Raw genomic sequence first — 22,824 nt, forward strand, 5'->3', positions numbered from 1 at the left:
GACAGAAAAGTGCTAAGTTACAATAGAAAATATTGATACAGTTTACTACATTAAACATAAGAACCTCTATTGATCAAAAATACCATCAAGTGACTATAAAGACAGCTATAAATGAAGAGACTATGCTTGCAATACACACAACCAACAAAGGATTGCATCTAGACCATATAAAGAACATATGTCAGTCAACAGGGAAAAGAAAACTATAGAAAAAAAGAAAATGAAAAAGTGCTGAACAAACATTTAGCATGAAAGGAAATGTGAATGACCAATGAACATATCAAAAGATGGTTAACCTTGGTGGCCAAGAATATACAAATCATATTCCATTTTACATGCATGCACATGCACACATATTAAACAATGTGGCAACTGCAAGAGTTGGTGAGACTGTGGAGCATTAGTAACTGTCATACCTCACAGTGGGAGGGTCATCTTGTACAGCCACGGTGGAAAAACGAATTCGGCATTGCCTAGAAAATTTGAACACGTGTACTTTTCCTCTATCAGGGCTACACCCTAGAGAAATTAATGCATGTGTGAACCAGGAGATGTGCATAAAAATGTTCTCTGCAGTATTATTCAGAATCATAAAAAACTAATCACAACCCAGTATCATCAGTACAAGAGAGTTAATTTGTGTATATAACACAATGGAATTTTATACAGTAATGAAAATACATGAACCAGAGCTCCATTCATCTCTGTTGCTAAATGTCAAAATCAACGTGGACCGAAAAAAAAAGTCAAAGAAGAGCTATGAGAAGCAGAAACAGACAAAACTGAACAATACATTGTCTTACAAATAAAATTCAGGATAGTGGTTTCCTCTTGGCAGGAATGGGCTGAGAGAATGTGACAGGGGAGGACAACCCAGGGGTCATCAGCAAAGTACTTGGTAGTAGTCTGCTCTTCAGCTGAGGGGTGGGTCATGACTACTCTTTTAATTTCCCTCATTAGTCTGTACGTGTATAGCATATACACTGTGTGACATACATGCTATATTATAAAAGTGAAACCTTGGTAAATCTCAGACTTTCATTCTCAGTCTCTGTACAAAGTCACATGCAAAAAAGCACAAACAGCCCCAAATAGCAACTTTTAAATGGAATTTTTTTTTAAATGGCAGATTATGAAACAACATATAATTCTATTCCCAGGACCTCCTTTCTCCTGCTAGCCATCCAAAGGCTTAGATCAATGCTCAGAATATTTATTGTTTGCCTGAGGAAACAACTGAGAATTTCGAGGCTTTTAGCCTTATTGGTTTTCCTCCTTGATAAATAATTTCACATTCTCCTAAACTCTGTGGCAATCCAGGATTCTCCATCACTGGATGGAAAACTCAGTCACAGGAGAGTGCTACAATGGCAGTGATCTCAGGGCCAAAAGGTCTCTGCAGGCTGTCATTCTATATTCTCATCCCACGGGAAATAGCTCTAAGAGACCTGCCCACCAGGGATCAGCCTTATCCAGATTTTTATCAGCCACTGTGCACTGTTACTCTTTCCACAAAGTCTTTAGAAGGCAACTCACAGCAGGATCCCTGCTGAGATTTCTAATAACCACTCCAGCTATTATTTTATGGAATCCATTAGTCAAAAAATATAAAATGATGTCACACACCAGATGATATGACCAACCTCTCTCTACCAAGACTCATCACTGTTGGCCAGCAGTATCTCAGGGGACTTGGTAAGAACTCCAGTGAGACAGTTCATTCTTGAGCCATTCATCTCTTAATATCAGCAGCCTGCCCATTTTGTTTCTTTAAAGCTTCTAAAGCTGGCTCCTCATTTTGGCAATTGGGATTTGGGATACAATCCTTGCCACCCATAGCATCCATTTTTGGGTTTACAGATATCACAATCTTTTAAGTTTGAAGAGATCTGTTCCTTCCCCAATCTCCCATTATCACCTTAGTTTCATCATCTGATGTTCTCTGCACCTTTTCCAGCTCCTTCTTTTCTTTCCTCATCATTATGATAAAGGCCAGCAAAATTCCATGTTCCACTTTGCTTATGTGAGTAGCAGGACAAAGCGGGCACTGGTATCACATAGGATGTGAAGAGAAGGTGTCCCTTGGAATGTGAGTCCCCAGTTCACAAAAGTGGCTGAGATGAGAGAGTATCAGTGTGGGTATTTGGTCACTGGGAAGAGATTTTGTGTGTTTTCTTCCTGAGCAGAGTGAGAGCCTTTCACTAAATGGGCTCCAAACTCAAGCTAGATCATCATCCGAGCGGAGTAAGGATTATGGTGCTTGCTGTCTTGGATGCCAAGACAGAGAAAGAGAACGATATCGTCCTCAGAAGATGAGCTAACAAAGCTGCCTGAGTGAATCTGGACAGGGAAAAGAAACAAGTGGCCTTAAAATATCAGAGTCCCCTAAGATAGTCCAACTTTCCTTTCTATTTCAGGAGCATCAATACACCTCTGCAGATAGTGAAAAGGATGCAAATGGAGTAAAAATATCACTGCTGCAATGTCGTGTTTAAATGTAAACATGGATATATGGCAACACTACATAGCACTTCTGCCCTCTCTCCTGAGCTCTAAATAGGATTTGACCTTGTATAGATTAGTTTTGCCAATATCTGTAGATCTTTTCAGACTGACCTCCTTGTAACTTTGATTCTGTATTTTATTTTATTTATTTATTTATTTTTGCGGTACGCAGGTCTCTCACTGTTGTGGCCTCTCTCGTTGCGGAGCACAGGCTCCGGACGTGCAGGCTCAGTGGCCATGGCTCACGGGCCTAGCCGCTCCGCAGCATGTGGGATTTTCCCAGACCGGGGCACGAACCCGTGTCCCCTGCATCGGCAGGCAGACTCTCAACCACTGCGCCACCAGGGAAGCCCGATTCTGTATTTTAAAATGTGGTGCCAACTCTTCCCAATCATTCTCACTTCTGGGATTAAAGCTGAAGATCTGATCAGGGGAAATGCTGCTGAGCTGACTTGAGAACATGGCAAGGGCTTAATGCTCTCAGAGAGTAAGGCAATGGTCTCTCAGCTGCAGATAACAGTTAATAGGATGCCAGGATCCATTTAGCACAAACAACCTAAGAAAGCTCTAAAGAAAACGAGGTAAGGGGGACGAATAATATCTAATGCCTATTAGGGAATTGCTTAGAATTAGAAAGTAGAAAAGGGAGAATGTTATTAATATTGCTTTCATGAGTAATTCTCAGAAACTGCAAAATGAATATTGTGAAAGACTTGTTTCTGGAAAGGTACAAGGAGGTTTGAAGCAATAGCTCTAAGTACATTGAGATTAAATTTTATACTCTGCTCCCCCCCAAATAAAATAAGGTATAAGTAATCTGTTTGCATGCTGACCGAGAAGCGCCCTTCCCCCAACCAAAATGAAGAAATGTTAGACTCACATTGGTGACATATTCGATATCCTTCCAAAGGATGCACTCCCTGGGGAAATCAGCCAAGTCTAAGAAGTGATCCACCACCACTTGGCCGATTAAGTCATGGCGAGAGAACCTGTCAAAGTCATAGACAGAGAAGTGAAGCTTCCGGGCTACAAGGTCATTGTAGGGAACCGGAAACAAAAACACTTCATCAAACACAGGGTTCAGGGTCTTTCTGTGAACTTTAGTCTGGTGTTTTGTTTTCCGATCGGGAAGCAAATAGATCTTGACATAAGGATCTGAAGTCCCAGAAAAGTCCTTGGCGGGCAAATTGACAGCTTTGTGAATCTTCACTATGAGTTGCTCTAAGTCACAGTCATATTTTAAAATGAAGTTCAGCTTCCCACAGGCTTTGCTGTTACTCCTTTTCCCATCCTCATTATCCAATGACCTCTGCTTATATAACTCCGGTTTAATTCGACCAATTCCAGTCAACTGTTCCTGTTTTTGAAGCTGTTGGATATTGAAGTCTGGGTTTGACAGGTTGAGTTGTCTTCGGATTGAATTATGCCTTGAGTGAAGAGCAAGAGAGAACAAAGTTATAACCTCATTAGCTCCAGGTCTTTCAGAAACTTGTGCCTGGGATGTAGGTAGACTGATTAACACACTGTTAAAAGCTTAGATCTGTGAGCTTTTTTTGGCCTATATTCAAAATGCTCATCAATGCAAGTAAGCTGCTCCCCAAGGCTTGAAGCTCAAAATTGAGGCCTGGTATCAGGAAATGAACTTACTAACATGTGACTTCGGAGCTTTAAAGGTTTAATGCACTTTCTAAACTGTCTAATATGCCATTAAAGAAGTTTATTCAGCTGGTGGGAGGTAAAGATTTGTAAAAACTGGTTTAAAAAATAAAATTATTCACCTTGATATACAGTATCATCCTGAAACTGAAATAGTTAGCTATGTGTTATCTGAAAAAGAATGGATCTTTCTCTAAATTACACAGAATTTCCTGTCACTGGCTTTTAGCCTACTAAGGCTGCATATTCGTACTGGGTCAAATCAAATCATTTCATTATGAGAACACAGTTTTTGCTCTTCTGGAAATGTATGTCACAGGATATGTCTGCTTGTAGGGGACTCTGTTGCCTCTGACAGGTACAAGTGCCAGCTCCATGGCTGTGCTACTGCTGAACCACATGGGTGATTAGTGATGAGGAGGAAGGGTTTTATTTCTTTAACAAACACTGAGGGTATAAACATTAAAGGTAAGCTACTATAAATGTATATAGGGATTCAGTTAGAGAAGGTTGGAAACTGATATTTGCAAATTAAATATTTGCTATCAGAATCTACTCTTCACCCTATAAACTTATAGGTTTGGGTTAAAAGTTTCCCTGAAGTTCTCTTTGCCTTACCTTGTGTGGGTCCTTACAAACTGAGAAGTAGTCATTACTTACAAAGTTGTCTTTAAGATTATTTCTGTTTGTTTTTAGCTCAGAGTTCAGAGCCATTATACTGTATTTTGTGCAGCCTCTCAATAACCTTAATTAAAATAGCCTCTCTCCACCAGAAGGTGAAAGGGAACAGTCAAGCTGTCTCTGAGGGGTTGGTAAATAGTTGAAGAGGCACAGTAAAGATCGGAGTTTGTCTTCTTTTCCTTTCTTAAGACCACTTTATGGGGCTTCCCTGGTGGCGCAGTGGTTGAGAGTCCGCCTGCCGATGCAGGGGACACGGGTTCATGCCCCGGTCCGGGAAGATCCTACATGCCACGGAGCGGCTGGGCCCGTGAGCCATGGCCGCTGAGCCTGTGCGTCCAGAGCCTGTGCTCCGCGGCGGGCGAGGCTGCAGCAGTGAGAGGCCCGCGTACCGCCAAAAAAAAAAAAAAAAAAAAAAAAAGACTACTTTATGAAATAAAGACATAAAAATGGGATTAATAGGCCCGGAAACATGTTTGAAATTATTCTCCCTTGTCATACAGATGCTGTGATGCCAAACATTCCTCTTCATCCTAAAATACCCTCCTGACTACTAATCACCCACATGGTACAACAAGAGCACAAGCACAGGACTGTCACTTGAACCTGTCACAGCCAACACAGCCCACACCCAGACACACACATTCCCACATGTGCAAAAACTGTGTGGTGCGAATGTTTCTCTTGTGGGATTTAAATTTCTTACAGAGAAACCCACCATCTTAAGTTTTCTCTGGATCTTTTGATTTTTCAGGGGGAGGAAGAGAGTCAGGGGAATGATGTTAGGCTCCTACAACTGGTTCTCTGTATTAGTACAGCCAGGTCCGTCCCCTGCCTAGATGTTGAACCTCTGTAGTGCTAGAATAGAGCTTTAATCCTGCTCTATTGGGATCTCTGGGCAGAAAGGTCTGGCAGGGAGCAGCAAGTATCCAGCCATATGCAGAGGCCATAAGTGGCTGGTACCAGCTCCAGCTTCCTCTGCCGTTGATTTTTCTCTCCAGGCTGGATTCAAATAAGGGCCCTACTTGAGTCTGGAGTCAGTTCCCACCTACGCGATGGGCCATTCTGGGTGCTATCTAGTTAGTCAGTGGTGCAATTTAAATACTAAAAGTACACCTTCAAGACCAACTAGGTGTCTTGAAGCCAACTACCTCCACTGGATCTTAAGAAAGAGGACATTACTGCAATTCAACAAATTTGAATGTGCGAAGCAAGGGGTCAGGTAGGGTGGAAGAGACAGAGCGGCAAAGCCTAGTCATTGCCTTCAAGGAAGTGCCTTGCCAGGAGTAAAGAGATAGTCATACACTGACTATAAATCAGGGCACAGGGGGATAAGAACTGACCGGAGGTTAGGGAGAGGGAGAGAGGAAGGCCTCTGGCTAGGGAAATTGTCACGGATGAGGTAGTACTTGAGCCAAGCCTACCTACTTAACCTGGCCTCATACTTCTCAGCCTCCCAGCTGATGCTCTAGACCTCAACAGGGAAATCAACTAAGTTTTCCTCTTGGCTCCCAGCTTTCCAGCAGGATGGGACCTTCAGCTCTTCAGTCCCAGCAGCTTTCACCTCATACATGCCCATATCTTCCATTCCAGGCTCTATTAAGAACCAGAGCTCAGAATCTCCAGTATCCCTCCCATCGCTGGATTTCCCCTGCAACCATGGACAAGTGTATACTCTTCTACCCTCTCTCATCTCAGGGACCCCATCTCAGAGGGAAACTTGGCCTTTCCCTTCCCTGGTTTGGGGCACCAGTGTTTACAAGGCTTTGGGAGGTCCAAAGACAGGAAAGAGAGAAGGAAATTGTGACTTCAGAACCACCACAGGTTTCTTTACAAAGTTCAAGTCACGACAGGGAAGTTTGGAAACAGGAGAAACAGGCCTTCTTCGAATCTTCCCTTGTGATGGAGAGGAAAGGGCTGGGTTGTTCTGAACAACAAACAGACAGAAGAAGGGGGAGTAGCAGATAGACAGACACAGTTAACTGACTACAAGCGCAGGAGGAAATGGGAGTCTGAGGCTTTTTTGTTCTGGGATTCGGAGGCCTTTAGAGTGAGTGAGATAATGGAGATGCAGGCATCAGGCCTTGGACGGTGGAGGTGTGGGGTTAAGTGCAGCTGGATACACTGAAGCCTGTCCTGCTCCCACCCTCCCCCAAGTTAAAAAGGCATGAAACCTTGGGATCATCGTCAAATATTTTATCCCGTTACTAAAATGAGCCTATGTCCACCAACACTTTCTCTAAAGTAGCTCACATCTCATGTCTCTTGTCATTCCCACTGCTTCCAATTGAGTTCAGGTCCTCATCATCACAGGTCTGAACTGGACCCCTAAATCCAGTCTTCACCCCATCCCACGCATCTTATACACTCTTGCCAGATTAATCTTCTAAGGAACAATCTGAGCACTTTAATATATGTAATTGGTGCTCTTTTGTATATTTCCCCTTTCAAGGCCAGGGCTATATCCTTTCTCCCTCTTTACTACTAGCACAGAACAAAGAACTTTGCACATAGCAAATGTTTAATACGTGTGTCTAGAGTAAATATATAAATGCCATGGACATAATAGTTTCTGATAATTAAATCTCAGTAGAGAAAATACATATTTACACCTGGTTTCAGGGTCTCATGGAAGTTGAGAGAGGTCTAGGCAACTTCCATTTTTGAAGCTGTCAGTTTATTAAAATCTGAAGAAAAAACTGAAAGAGTAATTCAAAAGATTATGTTTTAAATGTTTACATCTAACCAATGCTCTCAACACATAAAAATATATAGCTTAATAAAACTGTGCTACTCCTAGAGTAATTGCAGCAATTAATCCTAGTGGGCCACTTACTGGAGTTGCGGCCAGTAATGGGACTCAAATTGTCTTCTTCTTTCAATTCTGTCAGAGTATTTCTGTGACTCTAAGGATTGCTTAATTCAGAGACAAGCTCAAAAGTCTAAATGTAAGGCCCTGATGAATGTGAGACCTGGGACAAGTGACCTTCCATTGGCTTCCTACCATTATACGCTCTACCCAGTTTATACTTTTGCGTTTTGCCATTTTTGTCAGCAGAACATGAGAAAAGTGGCCTGATACTGACGAATGTACTCTGTCAGTCATTCATGAAAAATTCCACTATGTGCCAGAGGCTGCACTAGGGGTTAGATATATAGGGAGAAGCAGAGCAGATATGGTCTTTGAACTCACAGAACTCATAGTCTAGAGGCGGGTACAGGCAATAAAAAAACAATCGTAGAGTTAGAAATAGATTTTAATCCTGTGAAGAAGTGAAAGTAAGGCAACTTGTGGGAAAATAAAGAGTGGGAGGGAGTGGAGGAAAGAACACATACTTCAGATAGGGTGGTGAGGGAGACCTTTCTGAGGAGGTGACACTTTAGCAGGGACATTAAGGCTGCAAAGGAGCCTGGCATGGCAAAGGAAAAGGAAAAGCATTCCAGGCTGAGGGAATAATAGCATGTGTGAAGGTACCAAGGCAGGAAAAGTCAGGGATACTGAAGGAACCAAGAGAGAAGCTAGTGTAGATGGAATGTGATGAGCTTTTCCGGATAAGGCCTCTTAACTGAGTCCATGTTAACAGGGTCCTCTGGGTTTGTGCCACATGGTGGCCTGGCTGAGAGGTGAGGCCGATAGCTGACAGAAGCAGACTGTGGCAGTATTACACAGGCCTTAACAGACCTGATAAGGAGTTTGTGGTGTGGAAATTGAAATTTTTATAAAGCTAAAGTATTTTAAAGGAAATTTGAGAAGGCTTAAAAAAAAACCAACCAGATTGAACTTTCATTTTGGGACATGAATCAGGAAATGGACTAGATGGCCTTTCAAGGTTCCTTCTATTTTGAGGTTCCAGGGATTTTCATATATTTGGAGTCCTCTCATATATTTGGAGACCTCTACAATGTTCTGGTATTGAAAAGTTCTAAAAAAAAAAAGATCCACATTCCCAGGATATTAGGTCATTATACAAAAGGGATTTCATCCAAATTGAAAGGAATTAACAGGAATTTTGGAGGATTCTAATAGTAATTGAGCTAACCAGAAACAGAATGCAAACATGCTTGATCTTGGAAGAACAAAAGAAAGTCATCCTGACCAGAAACATTCTTAGAAGATGGAGCAAAGCTCATCTTTAGGACATTCCAAAAGGCGGTGGTGGGAGCCACACATATCCAAGCTGAAGAGGCCAGATGACAGTGGGACTTCCGATGCAAATGCCACGGCTGAAACTGTGCCAATCGCCATGACAGTGCGGAGGCCTTAACTGGGAGTCTAAGCTTTGTATGCTCTGGGCTGAGCAGGTGCCCAGGGAACTTTGGGACAAGTGATAACAGCTGCAGGAGGGAAGCAGTAAGAAAGAAAGTGACAGCAGTGAGAAAGTAAAGATCATAATGAGAAAGAAGGGAATAGAAATAATAACTAGCAGAGCAGACTGTTTAGAGCCATCTCAGCAAAGAGTACCCTCCCTCTCCCCAAATATGGTATGAAAAATGCTACTTAAAAAAGAATGTTAAAAATGTTCTGGAGCATCAAGGAAATTTCATTCATTTTGCCCGCTTTGTCAGTAAAAAGGCTTTGCGTGTGCGTGTGCGTTTATAACACAACCCTAAAGAATTAGGAGACCACACCCTTCTTATTATGGAAAGATCATGAGACAAAGACATGTATTTCTAGACATAACCCATAAAACTACGTCAGCAGTAATTTAGATAAGAATGTTTGAAATGCAAAATGATGCAAATTATCAGTATTAGGTCAAATGCAGCTGGAAAGAGTTTAGTTTTCTTATGGTAGTCAAATATTACCAAACTTGGTTTTGGCCATCAGAAGAGAAAATTTAATTGCATGACTCCAAAACTAGAATAAGCCTAAATGTAAAATGCATTTTACAGGGATAATTCCTTCCCTCTCTCTTTTTAGTTTTCTTTTTCCTTCTACCCAATTTCTACAAATCAGTGGTGAAGATATCTAGTTTTCAGTTTTAAATGAAATCTATTTTTTGATATGCAGGTTCCTTATACATTTTCCTAGGATAAACACTGTAATAATTATAGTGATATGATTGCCATCAATTCATTAGAATTATGGCAGAGTCCTCAGACCTATAATCTAATAAAAACATAGTACTATCACTCTGTATTGACGGAACTCAGATCAGAAAAATTAACATGCAGAGTCAAACCAGATAGGAGACAATTTCAATGGAGACCCCATCTGAAGGCCCTACTTACTGAAGCACTGAAAGGATTTTATCATGAGTTTGCACCACTGCACAAACTCCACGGCAGCATCAGACAGAGCTCCAGTTATATTTAAGTCTTAAATCTGAAGAGAAATCCTAATGATAAAATCTGAGGATTTCTTCTAAATCAAATGGCAAACAACCATCCATTTCCTCACAGAGGAATATTTTAGGTAAAGCTCTCTAATTCAGAATTGGAAATGATGCTAAAATAGCTTTCTGAAAAAATTAAATTATAAACTGTCATATTCCATCCTACTTAATGTGAATGAGCAGAGCCTCTAGGATAAACTTGATTAACATAAAAAAGGGTAAAATCTTATTTCTGTTTCTAGAGAATAAAAAAGATTAAAAAAAAATAACCCCAAACTGTGCTTGCACTTTACAAATAACAGCACATGCTATTCCTCCAGCTATCACTCAAGCGAGTATTTTCATTTTAAAGAAAGCTGCTTTCTGGGTCTCTTTTCCTGAAGTCTCTTATTGAGAGTGAATTTTTATATACAGTGATTCAGAATTGGCTGCTTAGCCTCAAAGCCACCTGTATGCATCTGAGTCTTGGGAGAGGCAGGTCTCAGTGATGATGATGATGATGATAGCAGCACTGAAAGCAGAATGGCAGCTCAGGCTGTGGAGCAGGTGCTAGATGCAGGCCTGTGCAAAGCGTATGTGAGGCACATGTTATCATCTCATTCTCAAAACCACCTATCACTGTTCCCCTCTCACAAGACGAAACAGAAACAGACGAAGGCTAAATAATGTGTCCAATACATACTTGTAGGTAAAGCTAGTTCACTGGACCCCAGAGCCCTTGCTTTTGTGTGTGTGTGTTTTTTTTTTTTTTTTTTTTTTTTTTGCGCAATACGCGGGCCCCTCACTGTTGTGGCCTCTCCCGTTGCGGAGCACAGGCTCCAGACGCGCCGGCCCAGCGGCCATGGCTCACGGGCCCAGCCGCTCCGCAGCATGCGGGATCCTTCCGGACCAGGGCACGAACCCGTGTCCCCTGCATCAGCAGGTGGACTCTCAACCACCGTGCCACTAGGGAAGCCCGAGCCCTTGCTTTTTAATCACTGCACTATATTATTTCTCTACTGCGCTAGAGCACAGAGCATCCAGCCCATGGAAAGAGAGTGACACTGGGCCTGGGTATTCTGGAGACCCTGCAAAGCCTGGAGATGGACAAAGACCTCCAGCCACTGTGTGGACTCTACAGAGAGCCTGTGTGTGACAGCTAGGCTAGGTCAGAGGCACGGAGAATCAACTCCATAGCACTATGAGAGCAGCACGGAAGAGTGGGTAAAAACTTGGGCTCTGGCGTTGTTTGAACCGGGGTTCAAACCCTGACCTGGGTGCTTACCAATATATGACTTTGTTTCTTAATCTCCTTGACTTAAGTTTCTTCTTCTGTGAGATGAAAATGATAATAAGATCCATCTCACACAAAGTTGTGAGTGATAATAAAATAATACACATGAAGTTCTTAGACGGTCCTTGACATGGTAAGTCTTAGCAATGTTAACTATTGTTATTATGAACTAAGTACAGACTAAGCAGCGATCAGGAACCTAACAGGAACATAGGAAGCATCAAGCTTTCCCATATTCATGTCTCTGATACCTAATGGACATGTGACAGGTTACAGGCTCCTCGGCTAGTCAATGCTACTGCTGCCAAGAGAAGGGAACAGGGTGATGCTCGCCTTGCATCCAGAAAGGAAGGGGGCATTACTGACCGAGCTGATGAGGTTGGCTCGGTGACTTGGCGCTGTACACGGACGCCATGGGCACAGTTCTCCTGGTCCCCTGTCTGGGTCGAGAGGGGAATGTCAGGGGAGGTGTGGCTGATCTTCATGGAGGAGTCTGGACAAGGGGTGGGAGGGTCTAGGAAGCCCTCACTGTCCTCCTGCTCATTGGTCTCTGTGTCCATGTAGTTAAGAGGCTCCTGGTTGTTTTCTTTGCTACCAGAGAACAGGCCTCGTTCTCGCCACGGAACCCAGCAGAGTTTCCAAGACACGAAGAGAGACACGCCAAAGAGGGCGAGGCCACAGGCAGTGACCACGAGGGTCAGCAGGCTCACTGAGATATCTGCAAAGAAGCAAAGATCAAAGGTCAGTGGGATTGCTCCTCCCGTGCTCACCCACTGCACGGTGTGGGCAGAAAGACCCTCTCGTCCATGCCTCCGTCAGGAGAGATGGTGGAAGGCCAGGCTGGGCGTGTTGCTGGGTCACCCGACTCTGAGGCAGGGACAGTGAGGACTCAGATACAAGCACAGAGGAGGTAACCTGCAGGCATGTTTAGAAACAAACAGCCTGCAATAGCAAGAGACAGGGTGCATTCAGGGGACCAGGAATGCCCTGCAAGTCAACTGAGACCCTGTCCCTTGGCAATACACATCACTGATATTCTGGGAGCAGGATAGCTTCAACTGTCCTTAAAAATTCCTCTGTCGTCTCAAAGAACAGTATAATATAAATTTGGGAATACATCTTTTTAAAACAAGAGAAATTAGAGTGCTTTTCCCCCCTCTTTTTGATAGGAACTTTTAAGGGTCTAAGCAAAATGAAGCTCAAGTCCTCCCAAGCCTCAAGAATACCCACCACCTGGTGGTCAGGTGCCCAGGACCCGGGGACGATGGTCATAGTTTGGGTTTCCCCAGTAGCAGAACTGAGACAAGTATTCAAGGGCAAGAGGTTTATTTAGAAGGTGAAGAAAACACATGTAGGGAAGTAGGGAAGTAATCCAGGGGAGTAAGAAAGCAGCCAGTAAGGGGGGGGGGCTTTATCAAGCCAGTTACCTCAGTGGGAGGCCAGAGGTTAAGCTGCTAGGGAGGTTCCACACCCTAGAGACCAGGGGACTGGGTTATTTATAACATCCACCCCTTCAGTCATTGATTTGAGGGCAGCTCTCAAGGGGCATTTCTAACCTGCAGCATGGGTGGCCAAGTAAGTTTCTGTGGCCAGAAAATTCCCACATTTCAAATAAATGCAGGGCTGGCCTTGGAGGTCAGCAGGCACGTGCTCAAGTGTTAATGGAGTGGGGTTTTGGGGGGCAACAAGATCTGCTACGTGGACCGCAGCCCCATGGCCTCAGCTAGGGTCCATGGCAGTGCAGTGTCCAGTGGCTGTGCACCCAGCTCCCAGAACAAAGCACAACCTTCTTGAAGCTTCCACCACCCTACAGTAGAGCCAGGGAAGCTGAGGCATCGACCTGAACTCATTCCTGGCACTGTGGTGCTATAAACTCCTCCCTTTAAAGGACACACCTAACTGCCGTTGCTGGGCTCCATTACATCCTGGAGCCCCAAGGATTCTCCCCAGGTTCTGCCTTTACTGTCCATCATTAATACTTGTATTGCTTCAGCCAAAGTTTTCTGGCTGTCCATTACATGCCAGGGACTGTGCCAGGCTTTGGAGACACAATGGAGAACGCAATAGACACACTCCTACCTTCACAGACTCATATTCTAGTGAAGGAGAAAATTAGGACTCAGTTACTTAATAGTCACAATTTCAACGAGCCACAGCACACCAACAATCCATGACATGACGCAGTTTGCATCTCTGCTGAGGCATGCACATGAACCCCTCCTGCAAGTCACTTACCTACAGAGTCAAGCTGACCACCTACTGTCTGTGTGCTTTTCAACATGACTCTGAGGTACTTGATAATTCTTATGAAATGATAAAACAATTTCTCCATGAAAAATTGCTCTTGACAGAAAGCCAGCTGCCAGGGCTGGTGATGAATCTAACGTTTCTCCTCTATGCCTCCCAATCAATCTTTGCCCTTGTGGCGAAACAATATTATGTTTCTGTTTGGAAATATGGGGGTTCCAGCTTCAACATGGGTAACTGAGCTCAAAATCTTTGCTTATCCCATTTCTCTCCTTAAATATCACTGAAATGGGATATGCAAGCTATATGACTATGGAAAACAAGTCCAGGTACCTTCTATCCATAGGTGAACGAGTAATGCGGAGGAATTTCTGGGATTGTTTTAAAGGAAAAAGCAATCAGGGCTGAACACTTAACACAGGCAAATGAAGGGACACTGAGGGAAAAATAAAAATTAACAATCTCTCAGGTGCAGAGCAAAAAAGGGCAGGGATGGGGGACAAGGAACAGAGTCACTGGAGGCAAAGTACAGGGCACCAGAAATCACACCTCATGGAGCCCCCCAACTTGAGGTGGAGGAGAGCACGGTTTGGCCACAGGCTCCACGTGGTTCTGAGAGCTCACAGAGCAGGATGGAAAATTTGTTGGTGAAAACTTCCATGACAGGTGGTAGTACTGGGGGCACAGGGAAGCAGGAGGCCCCTCCCAGTTAATCAGGCTGCCACAGCAAATACTGGCCCCCACCTCCTCCAATGAGAGCGCCACAACACAGCGAAACCCCTTAATACGTTCCGTAATCCAAACAGAGGCAAAACCCCCTCCTTACATCCTGTTAATCACTTCAGCACTGTCTTGACACAGACACCACTAGGAGAATAGCATAGGCTGGAGGAGGCATATACCAGAAGGCAGTAAGTTTTAGGAGTGTGACGTGATAATTACATATTATCATTTACCAAATATTCAGTCTTCCACACCATAGTGCCCCCTCCAAGGAAGAAGCATAAATCCAAACCCCCTGATGTTGGTCTTGGCCACGTGACTTGCTCCGGTCAATGAAATATGAGTAGATGTGGTCCATGCCACCTTGGACCAGAGGACTCTTGGGCTCCCACCTTCTGCTGTGAGAAGAAGAGGTCTTAAATAGGGCTGATATTTCAGCCTGGGTGCCATAAAGGAAGACTTGTGGCATAGGCCCAAAGTCCAGAATGAGGAGCACACTTAAACCTGACACACGGACTGGGGCAGGGCAGAAACTGATCCACAGATCCATGAGCAAAACGTAAATAGTTGATGCTTTATTTAAGTCACTAGGGTCTCAAAGGCGGTTGTCACCATGGCAAAAAGCTGACTAATGAACATGACCATATAATTTATTGTCCAAGACTAAGATACTTTTAAGAGGGAAAAACGGCGATATCAACAATCACATCAACAAGAGACTTTACCCAGGACTGTCCAGGACTATGGGCACCCTGCATTTAGAATCGCACCTGAGCTGCGAACTCATCAGCTTGGTACAACATGGCCTCTCAGGGTTTACTTGGCGTTGGCAACATGCTAAATAAGGTAAATCCTGGGCCCACTTCTGCTAGTAACCGTAGGGCCCTGACCCAGCTCAAGAACGATTCCAGCTTGTTAGCTGACTCCCAGCTCACACACCCAAAAAACGCCTTGCTCCCAAGTCCAGTCATGGGGGATCCATGAGAGCAGGGGTCTGGTCTGAGCAGGCATTCAGTGTACATCTGATGCAGCCCACCAGAGGGCCCTGTGGCCACCTCTGTGTTTACTGTGAGTTAAGGCTGTGGCCTGTAAACTCCAGGAGCCGCTAGTCACATTCATAGTCGTGATAAATGTTTGTACACAGAGTTACTACAGAAAATGTCTGGCAAATAGCAAGAAGGTCTTTTCCTCGTTCACACAAAGGGGCCATGTAGGTGAGCAGGGGGCCAGGGAGCACCTGCCAGGAGAAACCAAGTGACCCACAAAGCCACACCAACCACTTAAGTGTAATCGTCGGAACTTCTGCTTGCAAACAGCTCAGGGTGCCCTCTACACACTCTATTTGTACTCTCCTCTTTTTTCAGAAAGAATTACTAGAAAGTGGCTTCAGAGTCACTAAGGCCACACATACCACCCACCTCAGACCCACAGCCTCAGGAAAGGGAGTGGGAGAATCCACTGAGAATCACAAAATAGCTTTATTTAGAAAAGGAGTTCTTGCTTAAGTTAGGTGGTAGGTACATGGCCAATTGTTTTATTATTGATCTTTAAACTACATGTATGCTATACATATGTGTGTGTGTGTGTGTGTGTGTATCCTTTGGCATTTATGTATATTTTACAATAAAAATGGAAAAAACCCAGCACATAGCAACGTCAAAAAGTTATTATTCTAAAGATATTTTTCTGAAGAATAGAAAAGTGTAATTGGTCCTTCTGTCAAAGAGGCAAGAGAATAACCAGCTGCTGATTCAGGGATGAAAGGAAGCAAATGGTAACCCAGTTGTGATCCAGATCCCCAGAGGGGTTGCTGGTTGGGGGTGACAGTGCATGAAACCGTACCCAGAGCTGCCACAGAGAACATCCCCCTCCAGGGAAGATGCGGAGTGGAGTGCCTGATTGTCAGAACCCTTTTCTGCTGGCTACTAGCCCTCACCAGAGGACATGATGTACTGAAGCACTAATCCTGGACACCAGACACAAGACACCATGACACCCCTAGACCCAGCAGACACCCAGCTGGACACCTATGATTCCAAGGGATCCCTGCAAGCCTGAAGACTTGTTCTGGAATGACAAATATTACTGCCCAAGGAGCACAAAGCTTGAGCACCTACACTGCATATGGACAGAGGAACAGTAGTTGCCCCACTGAACTGTGAAGCAACAGGAGGAGTGTATAAACTGATGACAATGACAACAAAATCATAGGACAAATGGGCCAAACCAGCAACTTGAAAGAGGCTGACCAATCAAGCTGAGTCATCAGAATAAATAGCACTTGACATAAATTAATGAGAAAGGCAAATTAATTCCTATACTCAGTGAGATGTTTAAAATAGTGGCTAAGAGGGAGAAGCATGGTTGCAGCAGTACCCAGAATCCAACACGCCTGAGATCTCATCTGGTCTAACTAAGAAAAGGAGACTGTAGCCCTAGAATTCCACAGCCAGCCACATTATCACAAGAAGAGAGGAACAGCATTTTCAGCCATCAGTGACTCAGAAAATATAGCATTCACCTACCCTTTCCAGCAATACAAGCTACGGAAATTCTCCAAATAAATAAAAATTTATGTCAGAATAGAGAACCCAAGAAGGGAAGGGCTTTCTAGATAAGATACATACTTACATACTACGTACCACAAGAATTAGTGATAAGCAAAGAAGATAGTAAAAAGTGTATTAAATCTGAATAATTGCTGGTTTTGAGGTTATGACGTTTAATGGAACTGGTAAGGAAAGCAACACTTAAAAGAGCAAAGGAATGGTAACTATACACATAAATTCCAACAATTTCAACAACACGTGGGAGATGGAAAAAGGAAGGAAGTAAAAACAAATTAAATGGCCTACATTGTTAGCAGGGAGAGATGACAGATACTTCAACTCAATGTTGATAAGGAAATAATAGGTGCAAATATGTATATAAAATATTTAAGGAAGACTGTGATTCATAATGGTGCATATGCATATATATTTATCCATATATATCCTCTCTTTCCTGACACCCTGCCCCCGTTAAATAATATGAAACAAATAAAAAGTATAAACAATCACAAAGAAAATAGCATGGTTTGATCAGCAAACAAGGTTTAAAATTTTTTTTTCTGAAAGACAGTATGTGGATGGAGCTGTGGTAGAGGATGCCACAGGCCGCCCCACCCAAAAATGCAGAGGGAGATACACCTGAGGGGCAGGCAACCTGGCCCACTAAACTCATACAGGCTCAGGACACAGACATTTCCAACGTCGTAGCAGCTAAGACTAAGATGTTGAGCTGAAAACGAGGGCAGTGGCTGAAAATCGTCACCAAATACTGTCCAGTCTGCTAGGGAGAAACCAAGGCGACTGGTATGAGAACTAGTGCCCAAGAGTAGAATCCTCCATATTCTTGAAAAAACAAATGGAATCCCTTATAATCCCCTTTAAGTAAACACTCCCTCATAGATGCATAGCCTTACGGTCAGCTTTCCTACTGCCTCAGTATTAAATGTGACTAAATTGCAAAGAAACACCAGCCATAGAGAGAAATCCTACAGCAACATTAACATATAGAAGCAAAAAATATGTTCCCAGAGGAAACAGAACTCAGGAAGGAAACAGGAACTTTTAAAACATTTCATTCACAGGAAATTTCCACAATGTATTTCCATAAAATAAGGGTGGACTACTAGTAAATGGAATGGAGAATAAAATAAGACAAACTTCGTAGGGAAAAAATAGCATGACTGCTAAAACAAATAAAAAATTCAAAAGAGAGTAAAGTCAGGGAATATGTACCTGAATATGAACCAAAGATTCAGGAAACTTAGGCAAAACAAATATGAGCTATACAATATGTACCCAGGAAGTCTAAAAACTAAGTTTTCCAGAAGGTTAGGACACAGAAACTGAAGGTAAAAATCATCAATTAAAAAAAAATTCCTTAGAATTGAAGGACAAATTGATAGGGGTGCACCGAGCACATACAGTATAATAACCCTACCTTAGGCCCATTATTGTGAAATTTCCAAACATAAAAATCAGAGAAAAATCACAAAAGCTTAAGAGACCAAAAATAATATGAACTCAAAGACATTGGAACTATACCGGCATTGGACTTAAAAATAGATAATGGAATAATGCCTGCAAACTTCTGAGGAAAAATTACAATCAAGTTAGAATTCTATACCCAAACACACTATCAATCAAGTGTGAGGGCCAAAAAAGTCACTTTCAGACTTACAAGAATTCAGAAAGATTACTCTCCAGGCACCTATCATAGGAAGTTATTTGAGGATGAATGTGTGAGATTAAAATGAGATAGAATACTCCCTCTGCGAGAGCACTGGAATCACAAATAACTGCTGAACAATCATTGACAGGAAGACACTGGAACTCACCAACAAAGATGCCCCACATCCAAAGACAAAGGAGAAGCCACAATGAGACAGTAGGAGGGGCACAATCACGTTAAAATCGAATCCCGTAACTGCTGGGTGGGTGACTCACACGCTGGAGAACACTTATACCACAGAAGTCCACCCACTGGAGTGAAGGTTCTGAGCCCCATGTCAGGCTTCCCAACCTGGGGGTCCGGCAACGGGAGGAGGAATTCCTAGAGAATCAGACTTTGAAGGCTAGCGGGATTTGACTGCAGGACTTCGACAGGACTGGGGGAAACAGAGACTCCACTCCTGGAGGGCACACACAAAGTAGTGTACGCACCGGGACCCAGGGGAAGGAGCAGTGACCCCACAGGAGACTGAACCAGACCTACCTGCTAGTGTTGGAGGGTCTCCTGCAGAGGTGGGGGGTGGCTGTGGCTCACTGTGGGGACAAGGACACTGGAAGCAGAAGTTCTGGGAAGTACTCTTGGTGTGAGCCCTCCCAGAGTCTGCCATTAGCCCCACCAAAGAGCCAAAGAGCCCAGGAAAGCTCCAGTGTTGGGTCACCTTAGGGCAAACAACCAACAGGGAGGGAACCCAGCCTCACCCATTAGCAGACAAGCAGATTAAAGTTTTACTGAGCTCTGCCCACCACAGCAACACCCAGCTCTACCCAACACCAGTACCTCCCATCAGGAAGCTTGCAAAAGACTCTTAGATAGCCTCATCCACCACAGGGTAGACAGCAGAAACAAGAAGAACTACAATTCTGCAGCCTGTGGAATGAAAACCACATTCGCAGAAAGACAGAAAAAATGAAAAGGCAGAGGATTATGTACCAGATGAAGGAAAAAGATAACCCCCCCCCAAAAAAAAACTAAATGACCTTCCAGAAAAGAATTCAAAATAATGATAGTGACAATGATCCAGGACCTTGGAAAAAGAAGGAGGCAAAGATCGAGAAGATGCAAGAAATGTTTAACAAAGAACTAGAAGAATTAAAGAACAAACAAACAGAGATGAACAATACAATAACTGAAATGAAAAATACACTAGAAGGAATCAATAGCAGAATAACTGAGGCAGAAGAATGGATAAGTGACCTGGAAGACAGAATGGTGGAATTCACTGCTGTGGAACAGACTAAAGAAAAAAGATTGAAAACAAATGAAGACAGCCTAAGAGACCTCTGGGACAACATTAAATGCAACAACATTCGTATTATAGGGGTCCCAGAAGGAGAAGAAAGAGAGAAAGGACCCGAGAAAATATCTGAAGAGATTATAGTCGGAAATGTCCCTAACATGGGAAAGGAAATAGCCACGCAAGTCCAGGAAGCACAGAGAGACCCAGGTAGGATAAACCCAAGGAGAAACACACCGAGACACACAGTAATCGAATTGACAAAAATTAAAGACAAAGACAAATTATTGAAAGCAACGAGGGAAAAATGACAAGTAACATACAAGGGAACTCCCATAAGGTTAACAGCAGAAACTCTACAAGCCAGAAAGGAGTGGCACAATATATTTAAAGTGATGAAAGGGAAGAACCTACAACCAAGATTACTCTACTGAGCAAGGATCTCATTCAGATGGAGAAATCAAAAGCTTTACAATCAAAAGCTAAGAGAATTGAGCTCCACCAAACCAGCTTTACAACAAATGCTAAAGGAACTTCCCTAAGTGGGAAACACAAGAGAAGAAAAGGACCTACAAGAACAACTCCATAAGAATTAAGAAAATGGTAATAGGAACATACATATCGATAATTACCTTAAATGTGAATAGATTAAATGCTCCAACCAAAAGACACAGGCTCGCTGAATGGATACAAAAACAAGACCCATATATATGCTGTCTACAAGAGACCCACTTCAGACCTAGGGACACATACAGACTGAAAGTGAGGGGATGGAAGAAGATATTCCATGCAAATGGAAATCAAAAGAAAGCTGGAGTAGCAATACTCATATAAGATAAAATAGACTTTAAAATAAACAATGTTAAAAGAGACAAGGAAGGACACTACATAATGATCAAGGGATCAATCCAAGAAGAACATATACAATTATAAATATATGCACCCAACATAGGAGCACCTCAATACATAAGGCAACTGCTAACAGCTATAAAAGAGGAAATCGACAGTAACACAATAATAGTGGGGGACTTTAACACCTCACTTACACCAGTGGACAGATCATCCAGACAGAAAATTAATAAGGAGACATAAGTTTTAAATGACACAATAGACCAGATAGATTTAATTGATATTTATAGGACATTCCATCCAAAAACAGTAGATTACACTTTCTTCTCAACCGCACACGGAACATTCTCCAGGACATCATATCTTGGGTCACAAATCAAGCCTTGGTAAATTTAAGAAAACTGGAATCGTATCAAGCATCTTTTCTGACCACAACACTATGAGATTAGAAATCAATTATAGGGAAAAAAACATAAAAAATACAAACACATGGAGGCTAAACAATACGTTACTTAATAACCAAGAGATCACTGAAGAAATCAAAGAGGAAATCAAAAAATACCTAGAGACAAATGACAATGAAAACACAGCGAGCCAAAATCTATGGGATGCAGCAAAAGCAGTTCTAAGTTTATAGCAATACAATCCTACCTCAAGAAACAAGAAAAATCTCAAATAAACAATCAAGCCTTACACCTAAAGGAACTAGAGAAAGAAGAACAAACAAAACCCAAAGTTAGTAGAAGGAAAGAAATAATAAAGATCAGAGAAGAAATAAATGAAATAGAAACAAAGAAAACAATAGCAAAGATCAATAAAACTAAAAGCTGGTTCTTTGAGAAAATAAAATTGATAAACCTTTAGCCAGACTCATGAAGAAAAAGAGGGAGAGGACTCAAATGAATAAAATTAGAAATGAAAGAGGAGAAGTTACAACGGACAACACAGAAATACAAAGCATCCTAAGAAATTACTACAAGCAACTCTATGCCAATAAAATGGACAACCTGGAAGAAATGGACAAAATCTTAGAAAGGTATAACCTTCCAAGACTGAACCAGGAAGAAATAGAAAATATGAACAGACCAATCACAAGTAATGAAATTGAAACTGTGATGATTAAAAATCTTCCAACAAACAAAGGCCAGGACCAGATGGCTTCACAGGTGAATTCTATCAAACATTTAGAGAAGAGCTAACACCCATCCTTCTCAAACTCTTCCAAAAAGTTGCAGAGGAAGAAACACTCCCAAACTCATTCTATGAGGCCACTATTACCCTGATACCAAAACCAGACAGAGACACTACAAAAAAAGAAAATTACAGACCAATACCACTGATGAAATACAGATGCAAATATCCTCAACAAAATACTAGCAAACAGAATCCAACAACACATTAAAAGGATCATACACCATGACCAAGTGGGATTTATCCCAGGGATGTAAGGATTCTTCAATATATGCAAATAAATCAATATGATACACCATATTAACAAACTGAAGAATAAAAACCAATAGATGCAGAAAAAGCTTTTGAGAAAATTCAACACCTATTTAGGATAAAAACTCTCCAGAAAGTGGGCATAGAGGGAACCTACCTCAACATAATAAAGGTCATATACGAGAAACCCACGGCAAACATCATTCTCAGTGGTGAAAAACTGAAAGCATTTCCTCTAAGATCAGGAACAAGACAAGGATGTCCACTCTCACCACTATTGTTCAACATAGTTTTGGAAGTCCTAGCCATGGCAATCAGAGAAGAAAAAGAAATAAAAGGAATACAAATTGGAAAAGAAGAAGTAAAACTGTCACTGTTTGCAAATGACATGACACTATACAAAAAGAATCCTAAAGATGCCACCAGAAAACTACTGGAGCTAATCAACGAATCTGGTAAAGTTGCAGTATTCAAATTAATGCACAGAAATCTCTTGCATTCCTACACACTAACAACGAAAGATCAGAAAGAGAAATTAAGGAAACAATCCCATTCACCACTGCAACAAAAAGAATAAAATATATAGGTATAAACTTAAATAA

At 42.4% G+C, this 22,824-nt stretch overlaps 1 protein-coding gene across 7 annotated transcripts in view; it reads right to left on the minus strand.

Annotated features, from left to right (window-relative positions):
* LOC308620440 (synaptotagmin-9) overlaps positions 1-22,824 on the minus strand; it is a 389,294-nt gene that overhangs the window by 318,187 nt on the left and 48,283 nt on the right. For all 7 annotated transcript variants that reach the window (XM_081239989.1, XM_081239994.1, XM_081239993.1 and 4 more), the window contains exons 2-3: positions 11,815-12,166; positions 3,386-3,932 (exon numbers count right to left, since the gene is read on the minus strand). In XM_081239989.1, coding sequence (XP_081096115.1) covers positions 3,386-3,932; positions 11,815-12,166 — 899 coding nt within the window. The remainder of the gene's footprint in view (positions 1-3,385; positions 3,933-11,814; positions 12,167-22,824) is intronic.

This window comes from Mesoplodon bidens, assembly GCF_964165515.1.
Source record: "Mesoplodon bidens genome assembly, chromosome: 7".
NCBI lineage: Eukaryota > Metazoa > Chordata > Mammalia > Artiodactyla > Ziphiidae > Mesoplodon > Mesoplodon bidens.